Below are 18,448 nucleotides of genomic sequence, written 5' to 3' on the forward strand. Positions count from 1 at the left end.
GAGGGCTAGGGTGGGGGACGAGGGAATGAGTAAAGGGGAATAGATGAGGATAGTGGGGTGCAGGTGGGATAGCTGAATTCCTGTGGACATATCAATAATAATTAGCTATCTAGATATCTAATTAATACTTAACTGCATTTCTGCAGATATCTGAATAATAATAATTATCAGGTGTAGGTGGGTGGGGTAAGTGGAGGTAAGGGGGGTGGGCAGGGGTGAGCAAGCGTACAGAATGAACGTTCCTTGAGGAAATTATCCATCTGATGGTGTCATGAATGGGGAACTTGCTTCAGCCTATAAATAGCTTTTCATAAGTAAAATATTTCGTACTCAGGGCCTACAATGGAGAACTCTAGTGGCTGAGCTGCATAGACCTCATCCAAGGAACATCCTGGGGGGTGGGAAGGGTTCCTTAGCGAATTTATCCATTTGATGGTACAGTGAATGGGGAGCTTGCTGTAAGCAAAATACTTTTCCCTCAAGGCCCAGAATGGAGAATCCCAATGGCTGAGCTGCATAGACCTCATCCAAGTAAATATTCTGAACGACACCCTCATATCCATATGATAAAGTGACCAACCTTGATGGACAGCCAGGCTCAGTAGGAGTCGGAAGGGTGTACTGAAAGCTTGTACCAGTAGCTCAATCCTGCTGGAGTTTGATTGCATCCCATTTTCCATGCATAGGCCATAATTGATCTTGCCTATTCTCCCTGCAGGCATTCTGCATATGCAGCAGCAGCAGCAACAGTGCACTCGAACTTCAATGGCCAGCTGGCTGCCAGCCCTCCACGTGGTTGGAATTCATATGACTCATACTCATGGGTCATCTCAGAAGACGAGTTCCTTCGCAATGCTCATGCTGTTGCTGAGAAGCTTCTCCCATTTGGATATGAGGTACATCTTATCTTTGACAAAAAAAACTGTGTGAAAAATCTTGTTGGTTTAGCCAACCAGTCCATCAATAGTATATTTGATTTCTGGTGATGATGGATGCAATGGCATGCTTGCTCTGCAGTATGTTGTCGTGGACTTCCTTTGGTATAGGAAGAAAGAAGCAGGAGCATCCGTCAAAGCACCGGGATTTGACACCATTGATGAATGGGGTCGTCCAATTCCCGATCCTGCACGTTGGCCTTCTTCAGCTAATGGCCAGGGCTTCAAATGGGTAGCAGATCAAGTTCATGCCATGGGGCTAAAGTTTGGAATCCATGTTATGAGAGGAATCAGCATGCAAGCTGTACAAGAAAACACTCCCATCCTTGGGATGCAGGTCAAATATCAAAACCCTTTTGTGCTGTCAGCTGCACTTAGCCCAGGTCATCTGTTAACAAGTGAAATGATTAATTAGTCAATCCATGTTTACATGAACTTAGTCACGTTTAGAACTCTTTTCTTTTCTTGTGGTCACTGGATTGTCTTCCCATGTTGGTGCTCCTTAATGAACTTATGCCTAGTCCAAAGACCATATTTGAACATTCCGTCATTTCTGATCAGACACTAGCAGTGTGTTGGGGAAAGTGAGTGCCATGCACACTTCCAGGGTGCCATTTCTTATTCACAGCATGGGATGCTTGTGTCCTTTTGCTATAGGAACTGCAAGCCAAATGTATCCGCACAATGGGGCTTTTCCATGGTGCATGTGGATGGCTTGCATACTATCCTACTGAATTAATTGTTGTTTACTTATCTTATCATACTAGTACTTTATTTATCTTATCACACCTGAGTAGCTTAAAATTTACACATTTGGATAAAACAACTTAGAGATACTATTTTATTAATGGAAGAGTTAGGGACAGGATTTTTTCTATTGGCAAACAAGAATAAATCACTTAAGGCTTACCAAAAGGTCTAGATTAAGAGAAATAGATTACAAAACTAATCATAGAGCATTATTCAAAAGTCCAGATCAAGAGAAACTACTTAAAAGAGAAGGAGAGATCAATTTGGTAGGAAAAATCTGCAAACCTCATTACTGAAAACATGTGCAGGGTGAAAATTTGAAAACCCTCACACTTGAATGTCTTCACAGAGAGAACCACAAAGGGGCTCTAGTATGGGCTCATGGAAAAATGACCAATGGCAGGCCCATGCATTAGCAAAGTGATATGTCAGAAATTGTCCATTCAGGTATAAAGTAAGGAGACTAGGTGATGCAATGAGCTGATCTTTGCTTTTAAAGGAAACTCCAGTATACAGCTGATTGGGTGTTTGAGTGTCATTCAGAATGTATGATCTATACTCTGCTTGCTTGCAAGCACTCTTACTCTTCTCTCCCTTCTCCGCTCCACTTAAAAAAACACTCCAAACCCAAACTTGAGAGAACAATTTTCCATCTCAAAGCGTTGCAAAATTTGGTTCCATCCTATCAAAGGTAGTGCACCCTTACAATTTATGCATCAAAGGTACTGAAGGATCATTGTCCTGAATTGGGATTGTAACCCCTATTATCCATGCATCGAGAGCTCCATACAGGGTTCTACTACCAGAGGAAGCCCATTGTTAATACATTTGCTTAGGACTGCTCTAATTATAGATCCACAATGACCATACCCCTCTTCTTTGTGGGCTGCATGATCAGTAAACAAGCTACTTTGCCCCTTGTTGATAAAAACCATAACTTAACATTGAGATTTTGGAATTCCAGCAGATAATTTTTGCAGGCTTAGAAATGAATCTTTACTCACTTATGAGCCAGCAGAATCTCTCATATCATGCCCATAACAAGTAGTATTAGGGACTTAGTTGGATAAAGGCCAACTATGTTGATGATCCTTAACCGGTCTTTTTAGATGGCCAACTCAGCCATTTGCTGTTTTTATCTGCTAACCTTTTTCAGACGACTCTTCTTTGTGGGCTGAACAATCAACAAACTATCTACTTTAGCTCTTGCTGATCTTTTACTGACCAAATGAACTATTCCAGTAAGACTTGGAGAAAACCCATCTAAAGGTAACTGTGGTAGGATAGCCCGCATGAGCTTCTGAATAGCTTACTCTGGTGATTTAAAAAGGTAACTGTGGTAGGATAGCCCACACACATGTAAGTGAAGATGAAGGGTGGAAGAAACACTTTTTTTGTGAGGGGAGACCGATTTTCATTGGCACCCAGATTCTGTGTTGGCTGAACCATGGTAGAAGTCTATAACGCACAATTCCCCTATGGGAAAGGATGGTTAACCCACAGTCAAGAGTATTCTAAAGTCAGAAAATGCTCACCATATCGAGGCTCATGTGAGGGATAGGTGTGAGGTGCTCAGCTCATAGCCACTTTGCATGATATAACCAGTGTATCTCCACATAGTGCCTCTAGGAAATCTATGAAACTCAAAAAAATGTTATCACATATCTCTACTCTAGTATTCACTCTGATTTGCTCAATTAGTCTTCCATCCGTATCATATTCTATGGTCTCTACTTCTTTTCTCACCTCACTAATCAAACAAGAATCTTGATACTCCTCATCAGAATCCTCATGCTGGAATCGTGTATCGCTTTTGTAGGGTTCCCACTTTCAAGCTCTGCCACACTTGTTACAAGAGTCTAGTTATATGATAAGTTTAAGTCATGGAACTTAGTCCATTGCCACTCTTTGCTTTCCATAAGATCCTTGAGAGGCTTTAAATTGGAAATTTGGTTATCCACAAGCTAACTTGATAGGTACTCCATGGTTTTGTGAGTTCTAGGATAACCTGCCACTTGATGAATGGAAAATGCCCATGTTACCATTGGAGTAGACACCTCTATGCCTGCAGAAAGTTTCCTAATGTTGTTCATCTTCAACTGCAAGTAAACTACCACATCATCCCTTTCTGGATCCTGAATATCTCACCTTTTAATTCCTAGGATAATGACCAGACTATGGGTTCCAACATTGAGTGTGGGAACTCACTGATGGCATGTGATGACACTTGTGGGTAGTCATTCGTTTCCGCGGAAAGAGATATGGTCATTGGATGTATGCTAGGAAGACTTCTATTTCAATATATGACCCATTCTGCATGTAAGATATTAGCTCATGCTGGTAGCCGAATCAAGGTGTTAATTTATCTGATCAGTGTCCCATGAAAGATACATGAGAGCATAAATTGATAAGGAAATCAAGGTATTAAGGTACCAACATAGGTTTGAAAGGGTAGAGGCTGTTTGCAGGGACCAATCGGTAGTGCATTGCATACATGGAGTAACAAGTGCTATTCAGATTGATCAATACCAGTCTATTAAAAGGTGATGTATGTTGCCAGACTCAAGTATTCAAGTGGTGCTTTTGTATGGGTTTGGTCATCTCCAAGGATGGTTGAATCAAGCCCAATATGATACAAGAAGATGGTTACATGCTTTAATGGTAGGAAAGCACCTAATTTGTAAGATAGCCTTGTCAAAGGAGGATCAGAAGGTAAGAGGGAACGTGCCTTCCACAGATCTAGATTGGATCTTCGTTAGAAAATATCAGGCTAGCCAGCTGCTTGGAGGTGGAAAATTTCCAGGAAGGCCTTTGCAGCTGGAAATGACCAAAGATATGATAAATTTTGCCCCTTGGCTTTTGGAACACTTTTGGCAAGCAGCTGAGTGGCATGGTAGAAGCTAAATATGTTTCATTTTGATTCTTTAAAGCTAGTTTGATTGGACTGTGGAGATCACAATAATTATATTGCAGGATTTCTGAGATTTGAAAAATCAAGCAATCATGCCTTTTGGGGAGGACCTTGATGCGTGCCATCATCATGTAGTATGAACAGTGTGTTGTCCTGGAGATTCTACAGTTCTTCAATAACAGGAGCCAAAGCATGGGGAACACATGTGAAGTGTGAAACCATTGATCAAGTTCTACTACACCTTATGGTGCTAGGTTATGATTTCAATCAACTAGAGGAGAAGCAACTGTAAGCAGGTCTGGTAACCAATATAACAATAAGGAGTGCACCCACCAAACATCTCCGCAAGTTCATTGTTTTTGTCAAAGGCATTCTGCTTCTCCAGATATTGAAAGATTCCTTTCCACCAATTGAGAGGCTTATTTATGGGACATAGATGATCTTTGTGAGCTTGTATCCACAGAGGACAGCATGAGTCTCTAAAAGTTGAGACAACACCACCTCAACAAGTACAAGATGCTAATAATGAGTGGAAGAAAATATTGAGATTGGGGCAAGTACAACAGATGCATGGTAGTCTTCGAAATGCCATCCAATGCCTTTTGGACGACAAGGAACGTATTCCAATGCTGGGCATTCTGGGTACTTTGGAAGTGGTTCTATTTTCCTTGCAATGGGTGATCATGGTATGGCATTGGTCATGCATGACCCGAATGCACTTGATATGCAGCAAGGAATGCATGCCATGCGTGGTCAGATGTACCCCGGCGTGGTTGTTGGAATGCACAATTTGATGCATAACCATGTTGGTAAGGGCCCCAGTGGACAAATGGAAATATGTAGGAATGCATTTGCTATCCCTAGTGTGTTTGGGGCTAATGGAATCGGTGCAAGTCCAATGAACGCTTTATTTAGCCAATATACCCTTTTTATAGCCACCTGTTTATGATAATATGGCTCCAAAAGGGAAAGTAGAGGACTTCGATGAGGGTGGTAAAGTACTGAAGTTTGAAACTTTCAATGGCACACAAGATAAGTTGAAGGCACTGACCTTCATTCAAAAATTTGATGTTGCATACTCGGAAGGGAACCTCATTGAGTCATCAAAAGTGTGTAAGGCAGCCACCTTCTTGAAGGGTAATACTATGGAGTGGTGGATATAACTTTTCATGCAGGGTGGAGGAGCATCAACATGTGTATAGTTTAAGCAATTGTTTGCATTTGCATGGTTGATGAGTACCTTTGAAAAGAAGTCTCACACTGAGAAACAGAAGAATTTGATTCTAATGTTGGAAAAAGGCAAAAAGGACAAAGAGGAACATGGAAAAGTGCTGTAAAACGCAGAGAATCAATGTTTGCAAGTAAATGTTTCATTTTTGAATAGGAAGGATATATAGCCAAGGATTGTCCTGAATAGCAGCAAACTGAAAATGTTGAAAATAAGGGTGATCAAAAGGGTAAGAAGCCTAAAACCACTGTTGGTTTGGCCCTAGATATGCTTAAATGAACATCCAAATGATGATGAGGCATAATGGCAAGAAGTGGCAGGTGATATGTTATGCAGCAAGGCACTCAAGCAGGACCATCAGACACATATCTACTTATGCATGTTGAGCATTAACACTATCTTGATCTCTCATGGGAGATAATCTTGTTGGATCCCAATAGCATGGTTTTCAATATAGTTTGAGACCACATTTGGGGTTTTGAGTCAAGCCTCAAGAAGAATCAATTTTGATAAGAGGGATAGAGCTATTATGCCTTGTGACTGAGGCTATTAACAGAGATTTGCAAAAACTGTCTCACCCTCCTGGATTGCAGAACTGACTTGTAGATTTGGGAGATTACTTGGTTGATACATTTGCAAAAGCAGCGGTGACAAATAAGCAAGGGAGGCTGTCTCCTTGCATCTGATATATGTTGATTGATTAATGAAGTTTGTTTGATGGAATGATAGAGCAAATTTCTCCCTCCAATGCTTAGTGTATTTTGGAAGACATTGATGTTGTCTTCTTGGGATGTGTTGTGTGCTATGGAGCATAAAAATCAATGGTCAAATGGGCTTGTCCCCTATGCAATTGGGGTTTGTGATGATAAAATGTGAACACTCGCAGCTTCTAGTGATACAAAATGATGTGGCTGGTGGATGTTGACTACTGAGATCACATATCGGGGTGATTCTTTGAGCTTTTGGGTTGTATGCTCCAAATATTGGATATGCATGAAGCTCATTGTGGAGGACTCAAAAGTGATTCATTGTCTTTGGGTCATTTACATCTTATTATAGGTGATTTCAACATTTGTTGTGAGCAGCATCACATGACGTCACTTCATTGTCTGATGGATGGACCTAAAAGACATGATTGGATGACACAAGTGTCATCTTCTAAACCAAGATAGGTAGACTGGTTTAGAAACCTCAAGGTCCAAGTTTCAGTGTTGATTCTACTCAGCCTGTAACAACTTGGAACAGAGTGTGTGTTATGCATGATGATAGCTTCTTGTCTGAGGGCTTGCTTATGTCAGGGTGGAGATTACTGCTTCAACTAGTGCGTATGTATCACCAATTTTTGGACAGAATGCCATTGAAGCTACATATTTCCTTTCTCAAGCACAGCCTTTTTAAGGAATACATGGGTCAACTTTTGCAATTCGATGGGAAACTTTTGTGTAAAATTAGTAGAGAGTGGCCTATGAGCATTGTATTCTTTATTTTTTTGCAAGTAAAATGTGGCTGATTATATTACTCAAAAAGCTGATTACAACAGAGTGCTCCTGCTCAACAGACTAGCTGGGGCTGAAGCAGAGTCACCAGTACATCATGTATACAAGCCTCTCAAGGCGGTCTAGGGGGGATGTGGGTATATCGCCAAATGGGGCTGCCTGCCTGCATCACAAAGAACAGGCCCTGGCCGCCCCAGGTACGCATGAAGTGACCATGGAGCTCTTGACGAGCCCTGGACTTGCCCTGCACCTGATCCCATCGGCCGCGGAGGGAATGGATGATGGAGGTCCATAGCTCTGCTAAGGTCGCAAGTGCTGAAAGTCTCTCTCCGCCAAAAGCCACCTGGCATCGCACCTTCCAAATATGCCATCCAGTAAGTCTCCCTATGATCTCCCATATCTCTGAGCGGTCTGATGTGGGCTCCGGTATCTGGCGGATGGGTAAAGCCTCCAGACCGACCACTGTGCACGACTCTGCCTCGATTATGAATATCGTGTTCTGCATCCCGGCCTCATACAAAAGGTGACGGCCCTGGTTGACTGCCTGCCAACAGAAGGCTCCCCATGAAATACACCCAAGGCTGGGCGCTATACGTCGAAGGATACGGCATGCTCCTCCCCACATGAGTTGCACCTCCTCACAAGACCAAAGGCAGTGCTTTGGGGTTTCCAGAGGTTGCTGTGTGCAGCGCTTACAACCTCCCTCCTTCTGCATCTGGGCAAGCCAGCTTTCCACTGCCAAGCCTCCATGTGCCACCAGCCGTAAAAAATACGATACCCTCCTTGGCCTCCAGCTATCCCATAGGCGGTGCCAGAAGGTCCGTCGGAAGGGCTCCGTGATGCTATGCTCCGCCCAGTGCTTGCTGCGTGACGGCGCCCAATCCATATCCTCCTGCATCAGTACGTCTGCCAATCCTGGCAGTATACTCTAGGAACCTGGGTGGCTTTTTGGCGACCGCAGAGGCCGGCCATTGCCACTCTCCTGGATCCCACTCTAGCTCATCAAGTGATCTACCCTCCCAGATCCAAAGGCGCCACTCCTTGAGCTCCTTCCAGAAAACATAGGGGTCTAGTCGCCAAGTCTTCCCCTGAAGACCCACCATCTGAATCCTCCTCCACGAAAGGGTGGCAATCCCCTCATCTTGGTGCCCTCTGTCAAGGGCTAGACGGGACGTCCCCCCTCCTGAATGGCGAAGGAGGTCCCTTGGGGGGCCCCACTCACTCTACCTGCCACCTAAAGAGGGACGCTTGCTGGAGAGAACCTAGCTGTCCATACCTCCCCGGTCTCTATCGGCTCTTGTATCGGGGGAGCAAGCCACTCTGGAGGTATTGCTGCGTCTATCTCTCTTCTCCTCAACTCCACTCCTCTCGTGCAACCTGATACGCGCTGCAGCACCTCCTCGTTTGCCATCCTGTACACCTCCCGCCATGTCCTGATGGAACAAGCCGGGCCAGCCTCCCACCCAGCCCACTGGATGTGGGGGCGCTCACCTATCTGTGCCCCTTCCCTCTCTTTGACCTGGAGGTTCCAGATCACCGGCTGATGGTCTATTTCCTCTTGGCAACCTGGGGGGCTCTGGATTAGGGCCTTACGGAGGGCCTGCCACACATGGAGTAGGCTCCGCAGGAAAGGTGATCGGGGGGGGTGATCTGGGCTGAAGTGAAGATCCATCTCAGGGACGGCCTCCACTCACCGCCAAGCCTTGGTTTATAGTCCTGAAGGCCCTCCTGTAGTAAGACCTTCTAGGTCTACCTGCCTGGTGTGAGATCGCGGACAATTAGCTTGCCCAAGAGGGCCATACTCTGATATTCTGGGTCTATGATCCCAAGCCCTCCCTCTGATTGATGTCGTATGATGGTCGCCCACGCCACCTTGGCCTTGGAGTCCCTGGAGCCATCAGAACCAGACCAAAGGAAATTCCGCACTAGGCTGCGAAGCTGCCCTACGCACGATGAGGAGAAGCACCAACACGAGGCGATGTACCATGCCGCCGCTAGGAGTTTCCTCCGAATAGAATCTAGGACAGGAAGAAATTGCTAGGCAGGAGTGATGTCGAGTCCCACTTGGAACCCTAAGTATCGGATGGTCTGCCCTCTGCTCACCTATCTAAATCCCAGGTGGACGCCCCACTCCGTGCTGGAGTCCGGGTTTGTCAGGAAACCAACCAACCTTTGCCAGTTGATTTTCGCATCCACTGCAACGAGAACACATCAAGAGCCAGCCTCATTCTCTCAAGCATCACCTCATTGTCCTCTATGTAGAGGCCTGTGTCGTCTGCGTACTCTGAGTCTAACAACTCAGTCTCCTCTCTCACTGGAAGTCGGAGGCTGCGTAGTCCGCTCACTCGTGACTTGAGGAAGTGAGACATCACCTCTGCAAAGAGTAGGAACAGGTATGGGGCAGGGGACAGCCCTGTCGGACTGATCTCTCCAGCCGAAACTCCTCCCCTTGCCTTCTGCCTATGAGAACCCTGCTGGTGGCTGATTTGTACAGGCCGGAGACCCCGGGAATCCAAGCGTGGGGGAATCCCAACTTCACCATGGTGCCCTCTAGGAAATCCCAGTCCACCCTGTCATAAGCTTTCTCGAAATCCAAGAGTAGTACTGCCAGTCTCTGCCCACTGTGCTGAGCCCACTCTATCGCCTCAAAGAATGTAAATACATTGTCTAGGACGCTTCTATCCTGGACAAAGCTTGTCTATGTGTTAGGAATGATATCTGGAAGCACATGGCGTAATTGCCTACCAATCATCTTTGCCAATGCCTTATAGGCCACTGACAATAAGTCCTCAATAGGGGGTCCTTCACCACATCCCAGTAGATAGTGAAGAAAGCCTTAGAGAGGCCATCCTCCCCTGGGCATTTCTGCCCATCTTGTGTATGGAAAGCCTCCTCTAGTTCCTTCTCTGTGAAGGGGGCTAGGAGGGCGTGTCCTATCTTCTCTGTGATGAGGGAGGGGTGTGATCTCATACTTGTTGTCTACATCTCTGTCCTCTAGTTGAAGCTGTCTCTTGCTGGAAGAGGCGCGTGCAATCTCCATCACCCCATCAGGGCTAGAATGGGTCCTCCCATACTGATCCCTAAGGCTGCGTATCTGCTCTCCTGTGGTGCAGGGTTGGTGCACCTGGAAGAACTCCTTGCACGCGCGCCTACCTCCTGTGGGTGGAGGATGGGGTCCCCTCGTGCCTCTTGCAATAATCTCTGCGTGGCTGCAAGGTCCCACCGGAGTGCTCTCTTCTCCTCCCAGCACTGCTGCCTGGCCTGTACGATTGCCTCTTGGCAGATTCTGCTTGACTTGGCTAGGACCTCTGCAACCTCCTCTGCTATCCTGTCCCTCTTGACCCACTCTCTGGTCCAAATCTACTCTATCTGTCTGGACACCTCCTCCCTCCTATAGATCGAGTCAGGAATCTGACACGATCGTGTATCTAGGGCGGATTTTGGGGGATCAAGTGTCAAGAGAACCGGGCAGTGATCAGATAACGTGGTGCCTACCAATTGCTCCTCCACGAGAGCCTCCCCACTCTCCCATATAAAACCTGTCCAACCGCTCCAGCAGGGCTCCACCTAGCCGCCTATATCCCCAGGAGAAGTCCAATGACCTCTCCCTCCTGTGGAAGGCAGGGTCTTTCCAGGCATCACGTGCTCCGACTGCAAGTAAAAAGACCTCCCATGCCTCCTGCTCCTCCCCAGCCATGCCCTGGTAGTTTCTTTCTCAGCCTTGCTGGTCCTCCAAAGCCTCCAGGTTGCTGAAATCTCCTCCAACAATCTAGGAGTCCACCTCTGGGAGTCCAGCTGCAATCTCCACCTAGAACCTGCTGTGTGCCCTAACCTCCGTAGGGGCATAGACATTGAGGACTCCAATACACGAGTCCCCAATATCCAATCTGATCCATAGAACCCTTCCTGCTACTATCGTCTCGTGGTCTCATACACAAGTGGTGAGACTCGGGCCAATAGAGATGCATACGCCTCCCCTCTTGCGGTGGGCACCTATGGCATGCTCCCAGTAAGTATGCGAGCTGCCTAGAAGTACCTTTCCAACCCGTTGAGCCTGGGCGAGGGTGAGCTTGTGCTCCTGTAGAAGCAAGATGTCTAGCCGTCCGGCAAGGGCAAGTTGCAACTCTTGACGAACAATCAGCTTCCTTGAGCCACGTGCCCCACTGTAGTGGAGACTGTTCACATTCCAGGATGCAAGATGTAAGCTCATGGGGAAACATGTGATTGACTGAACATGCATCTGTTCGGTGTGGATACTGCAGATGTGGAAGAGAGACTGTGAGGCATGCAAGTGCGCTTTGCCGCCGGTCTGGATGGTGAACTCCAGTTCCCCATGGTGGCCCTCGGCCGGACCATAGGGGTGATAGATGCTCCAGGTGGTACTATCAATGCATCTATCAGCCATGCTGAAAAACGCGACTTTGTACACTGGTAGAAGTGGGCCGTGTGTGTCGGGGGCTACTCGATCACATCCCTCGGCGCTCTCCACTATGGGGGGGGGGGACTCGAAAGATAATGCTCAAGTGCGGGACATCGGCGCCAGCCCACCAGTTAATGTCCATTATGCAACCTGGCCACTGTTGTGCAAACATTGCTAATCCTTCATCTCCCATCTACTAGGAGACGTGGTCTGCCACCTGACTCTTCAACTCCTCCTCAATCTGTGTAGTCTTCCACTCCTCTGAGTAAGATGACTGAAGAAAAAAGGTGTAGTTTGGTCCATTTGGTGGTGCTAGTAGATGGACCTTGCCCCTCCTTGACTTACGAACCACGAAGATCCCCACCTCTAGAGGTAGTGGGAACTCTCCGCAGGTAGGACCACGGGCCACTGCGGAAGAACTCTTGTGGCAGCAGCTGTACCTGTCTCGGGAAAGTATAGCGGGTGGCAGGGGTGGATGAGCTGGTGGCTATGTGGGCGGGGGGAGACTGTTGGTGTGCAGAGGAGGTAGGTGTGTGTGGCTCATTACCTCCTGTGGTAGGAGGGGGGGTGGGTCTGGGAGGGCTCACCTGACCTGGGTGCGGATCAGGGGGGGTGCTCGGTAGGGGGGGTGATGGGGGTGAAGAGGATCGAGATATGGTGGGATGACTGGAGATGCATGGCGGGTGTGGGGGGGGGGGGTTGGTGGCCCTGGCAAGGGGGGGCTGTGGGCCAAGGTCAGTGGAGGGAGGGGGGGGATGGGATGTTTGGGGGGGGGGGGGGGGGTGGGTGAGGGGCTTGTGGGAACTCAGGTGAGGCAGTTTGTGGTGCATGTGGAGAATGTGAGGGGTTGCGGTCCTGTCGGGTGGGGCAGACAGGGGGGGCCTGTGGAGTGCTCTGTCGAGAGGGGGCCGCTCGCCCGCCAACACCTTGCTGACGAGGCTGGGTCTGAGGAGTTGGCTGCGCCCCCCTTGCCATCTCCCTCTCTGTCGTCTTTGGACCTGTGTGAAACCGTCAGCATCCGCCTGCGGACCTGTGGGTAGAGCCGCCTTTGCTCCGAAACGCGTACAAATTGTTGTCTGATGCCCAAAGTCGTGTCAGCGCAGGCACTGCCCTGGTTGCCTAGTCACAATGACCTGTTGCCTAAAGGAGTGCTCGCCTGCCTCAATCTCTAGGAACTGTGGGATATTCTTGACCTCTTTCACTGCCACCCGTACCTTTGGGACCCTTGCAGCTGTCACTGCATCCGCATAGGACGCGGGAAGGACAGTGCCGAAGAGCCGCCCAAAGTCTTCCACCAACTGGTGATACTCAATCGCCAGGCCGGGGAAAAGAAGGGTGATCGGGTGCCAAAGAAACCTGTTGTGGAGTGCAAACGCCTCCAGAGTAAAGCCACTGTACCAAGGGACCATGTATATGAACCCTTCGTGGATGCATATGGTGAACTGGCAAGTAGCTCGCGAGCTGCGTCTGCCGAGCTGAGGCGGACCATGAAGATCCCTTGGCCCAATAGGACCACTTCCATGATCTGCACTGTGCCGATGTGCAGCGTGGAGTGAAGCCAGTCCTGAAGCTGGGCCCTGGCTGGGGAATGTCCTACTACCTGACCATAAATCGCTGTTTCCATTAGCTCCAGCTATTTAGCTCGGACGGCTAAGAGCTGCTCCTTAGAGAGGACTACGCGCAAGGTGTTCGACTGGGGGGTACTCGATGAGTGTGCCGGCGTCTGACCATAGGTTTCCATTGGGCGTCCCTTCTGGGAGAACTTACCTATCGCGCTGTTGTGCTACTGGATGGGGAGTTGCTGCAGGGGGAGGGAGCAGCTGGAGGGGGAAGTGGGGTGTCGATGGCGAAAAGGGGGGGGGGTTTTCTGTTTTCGATGGCGGTGGTGTTGCAGCCTGATAGAGGGCCAGGCCTCCCAGCAAGACAGCACATGGGGGGTGGGGGGTTGGGAGGGAGGAAAAAGATTTGGGGGGAGGGGGGGGGCGGGGAGCAAGTAGGCGTAGGCGGAGGGGGCAAGGCAGGCGCGGGGGGGGGGGGGGGGGGGGGTGGGGTAGGGTGTACACAGGCGGCGCGCAGGGAGCTGGCAAAGGCGAGAAGGATGGGTGCAGGTAGTTCTTGTTGTTGGCGAGGGAGGGAGTTGCTGGCGAAGGTGCTGTACCGGCGGGGCACGACGAAACGACGGGCCGGGGCACAACAAACAGGTGGGCAGGGGCACGACGAACAGGTGGGCGGGGACACAGCGACCTGACGGGCAGGAGAGCTCCACTTCTTGTATTCTTTATACATTTAGAAAATGATAGTTGGCAATGGTGTATGACCTCTTGGCAAGATGTTGCTCAACTTTGGTAGACACATTGAAAATAACAGTTTTGTCACTATGATTGAGTTCTTGACATAGAAAGCTGAGGAGCTTTAGCTTCATAGCTATCAAAAAGCTAGCCTACCTGTTACCACAGAAGAATCTTTTGGATCACAATTCTCAGCGTCATAAATTCTTCCAGAATTTACATCCTTCACATGGTAGAGAAAGCACTGGAAAACTCTTAAAGAGTGTCAGGGAAACTATTTCCTAACACATAGTCAGTTTGTGCCATGCATTTGATTCAGGTCTTCTTGGGCCACAGAAGATAATTTATCCCCAGGTACATCAGCCTTGGGACCATTTCTTTCACTCAGTTAGCAATCCGCTACCTTTCGGATGTGACTTTGGCTGGTTGTAGGATATTATAGAGCAAGAGGTCAAAGGTGTGGCACTTCTTGTACAGAAATACAAAATCCCGAGTTGGGATTGTATTTTCATTGAAACTATTGAGCAATTGGAAGGGCCTTTGACCACTATGGATTACTTAGTCTGGCAAACAGGAAGTATGCCTGATGCATAGAAAGCAGGTTTTATCAATTATTTGGCTAAGGCACCCTCCTTGTGTATCTTCAATGTATGGAGGCAAATCTCCTTGATGGGCCGAATGTATGAAATTCTCTTGAAAGTCTTGGTGAAAGGGCTGCGTAAGCACTTGCCAATGCTTATTCAGTTGGCACAACATGGTTTTCTTAAGGGTTGAATTATTTGTAATATACTAAATGTGCAATTGGGTATTCATTATGCCAGGCCTTCAGAGCAGAACTGGTTATGATTCAACTTGATCTTGAGAAAGCATTTAATCACCTCAGCTAGTTGTACGTGCCAAAAGTCATGCATACTATGGGATTTGGGCCCCAATGGCGAGATTCTACCCAACATTTGTTTTGGTTCTTAGTTATGCATAGTTGAATGAGCAGTGACTAAGTCATTCTTGCTTACTCATTCAGTTAGACAATATTTTCCTTGGAGTCCATTACTCTTTGCCATTGCCATGCATCCAATGTTAACTATGCTGTCACACCTAGCTCTAAATGGGACCTGGGGACTTCACGGTCTCACATTGCCATCAGAACAACAAATCCGAACCCAAACATCTGCTGATGATCCCCTTGTGTTCTTGAGGGCTAACCAACATATTCTACAAAGGGCAATGGACGCATGGTTTTTACTTGCTACTACCTCAGTTTTACATATGTTAATGTACAAAACTGACCTTTTATTAGTTCAACTGAGTAGGATTTCGATGCATTGGGATGGAAAATTGAAAATTTTCCCTACAATCATATCTTCCATTATCTGGAATACCTATTTGGAATTGATGCCAGTGCACAACAACTGATCAAGTGGGTCACAGATAAATTTGTATATTGGAAATTCCAAGGATGGCTTTTTCGTAATTGCCTCCATTGTGCTTTCTATGCTGTCATAAATTTCTGTTACTCTTGCGGACTCGGAAAACACTATCGAAGGCCATTCAGTGCATTCACTTCATTCTGTGGAAGAAGGGTGGCCCAAAAAGCTGTTTGACTTGAGTAAGGTGGAATGCATCTGTACTCCAAAAAGAATAGGGCTTCCATTCTTGACATACATATTCATATGCTTGCTAGAAGTTTGGAATTTCTCCAAGCCATATTTGAGGGTGGGGAACCATGGGTAGATATTGCTGTTCAATTCATGGAAAGCCAAGATATTCATCATGAGAACATATGCATTCAAAGCTTCTTGGTGACATGTTGTCAATACGGATCAGAAACTTAACGTTTGGACTTAATGCTTTTCAATTATTTGGTTCAGAGGCGGCAATAAGTTCTGCAAATAGATGGTTGGAAACCACTATAAAGCTGTCAATATGCCAAGCAGTTGATATTCTGGCATCCTTCAAAGTGATTACACAGCTTGATAAGAATCTCATGCATAAAAAATACAATTGCATGGAAACACTTGATGTTGCTATCCTCTCTGATGTGTTGTTTCTTGGAGGGATCAGGCTCCTATCTTTTCATTCGGCACATAACTTTTTTCAAACTTCACATGGATAGAGAGTAGTTGCTTGACATCATTTCCTGTCATCCTGCACTTGGATTCTACTCAACCATGGATAGATTGAGAACTTAAAGGTAGATTTGATATTGTCACAACTTCAGCAAATAAACATTTATCACATGTCAATTAGGCTAAGACAAAAGACTATAAAAGCATGGCATTTTTGTAAATAAGCTGCATAAGTTCATGGCTGTCATGGCACTCCCTATTAATGTTCAAAGCTAAGGCTTTTTAATGGAGAACAGTAGTGGGTGGTTTACCAATTGATGATGCACTTCACTGATGAAGAATAAGGGATGGAACATACTTCTTTATCACTATATGTTGAGAGTCCCTTCATCAGATATTATTGGATGCCTGGTAGCATGTCATATTTGGTCTTGTCTTTCAGCCATAGCTAGGTAGCTAGTGAGAACATTACCCCACCAAGTTGAGTCTTTGAACAGCCCTCTACTGCTTGACATTCATCTCAATTTAGGCTGCTCTTTGACATACTATGGCACAATTGGACTATTTGAATGCTATTATTTTTCAGGCCAATAGTGGAATGAAGGGACACATTCAATGCTTGTTGCAAGGCATGCTACTTTGATAGATGTCACCTCATGCCATTGCCTGTATTTTAACTAAGGAGCATGCTGATCCTAAGATTACGGCTCTTCCTTAAGTTCCTTTTCAGTTCCGAGTCCTTGATCTTTATGATGGAGGGTACCCTTCATCTTAGCATGTTCATGTAAAGTGCTAATATAGGGTCAATCGACCTCTATATATCTTGTTTTTTGTAATTAGTAAATTACCCATTATGAAAAAAGAAGAGGGGCTCAAGATGGGGTTAGGTGAAGGTTAAGCAAGAGGAAAGGGAGTGAGTGAAGAGGGAGGAATCAATCATCTTCATGAGTCTTTGAACGGACCTCTATTACTTGACATCCATCACATGTTAGGTTGCTCTTTAGCATACTACGGCACAATTGGACTGTGTGGAATGCCTCCAATAGTGGAATGAAGGGGCACACTCAATGCTTGCAAGGTATGCTACTTTGACAAGTGTCATCACATGTTATTGCCAGTCTTCTAACCAAGTATCATGCTGATCCTAAGATTACAGTTCTTTCTTCTTAAGTTCCTTCTCAGTTCAGAGTCCTTGATGGGGGTTCAATCGACCTCTATACATCTTGTTTTTTGTAATTCATCAGTTACCCATTACAAGAAAAGAAGAGGGGCTTATGGTGGAATTAGAGGGAGGGTAAGCGAGAGGAGAGGTAGAGGAGAGGGAGCGAGTGAGGAGGGAGGAATCAATCATCTTCACCAGCTGATGTTTCTTACTGTGGCAGAATCATACATGGAGAGCAAGAGACATTGCTATGCAAAATCAGCCTTGTTCTTGGATGCCAATGTGTTTTATGAGCGTAAATGAGAGCACTGAAGGTGGAAAAACATTTATACAGTCTTTATACGACTTATATGCTTCTTGGGACGTCGACTATGGTACTCTGTCCAATTGAAACTATCTATTGGATCATTGAAGTAGAAAAGAAAATACATGGTTTGACAATGACGCATTAAGGCTATTGTGCCTTGATCTATTTATGGACATGTTTGTAGATATAAATCTCTTTTTGTATGATTTCAAGGTTGTATTCTGTTGGGTTTAGTATCAGGCTTGGTTGATTGCATGCACATTCTTTTTTATTTTTCCTGTCCATAACTCTAAGAACGACTTTTCTACTAGACACCCTGAATTGTTGCTCAAAACCCTAAAAACCTGTTCTTGCCATCTTAGTCCCTGTGCAGCTATTCTAAACAAAAGTGACACCTTGCAGTCATTTTCGGCAGGTCATTTACAGCAGCATACCATTTTGGGTGTTTCTTTTCACTGCATGTGTATGTGTAAGCTGTACAAATTTTTGCCTCTGATATGATTACCACAAAAAGTATAATCACCTTCATGTGTTGGGAAAGATCACCAGAGACAAAGAAAGACACTAGATGCTCAACCTCTTGTTGATATAGACAACCTGATGCCAAATATGTCTTTGACAGTCTCAGTAGAGAATTTCAACAAACTCCTATGGCATGGAGTATAGCTGTCCCAACAATAAAGTGCGAAATGAAATTGCCTCCATTGTTCAACTGATCAAGAAGCTATTGCAAAGAGCTATAATCATTTTCTCTTGTGGAAAGCTTTCTTTGGCGAATGATATTTTCCAATGGGTGAATTCGGGTGTCAAGGTACAATTCTTTAAACAGGCATGGTAAGATTTGCCAGGCTCGGCTATGGCAGATGATCAAACAATGATACAATT

At 46.3% G+C, this 18,448-nt stretch overlaps 1 protein-coding gene across 2 annotated transcripts in view; it reads left to right on the top strand.

Annotated features, from left to right (window-relative positions):
• LOC148019389 (Melibiase family protein) overlaps nucleotides 1–18,448 on the top strand; it is a 211,256-nt gene that overhangs the window by 767 nt on the left and 192,041 nt on the right. The window contains exons 2-4 of one of the 2 annotated variants that reach the window (XM_087661037.1): nucleotides 719–896; nucleotides 1,018–1,272; nucleotides 17,477–17,570. In XM_087661037.1, the coding sequence (XP_087517163.1) occupies nucleotides 719–896; nucleotides 1,018–1,272; nucleotides 17,477–17,570 (527 nt within the window). Of the gene's footprint in view, nucleotides 1–718; nucleotides 897–1,017; nucleotides 1,273–17,476; nucleotides 17,631–18,448 lie in introns of both variants that reach the window. The other variant, XM_087661036.1, reaches the window with a different exon arrangement.

This window comes from Lygodium microphyllum, chromosome 20, assembly GCF_053477565.2.
Source record: "Lygodium microphyllum isolate KBCC chromosome 20, Lygodium_microphyllum_v1.1.10, whole genome shotgun sequence".
In the NCBI taxonomy this organism is placed as follows: domain Eukaryota; kingdom Viridiplantae; phylum Streptophyta; class Polypodiopsida; order Schizaeales; family Lygodiaceae; genus Lygodium; species Lygodium microphyllum.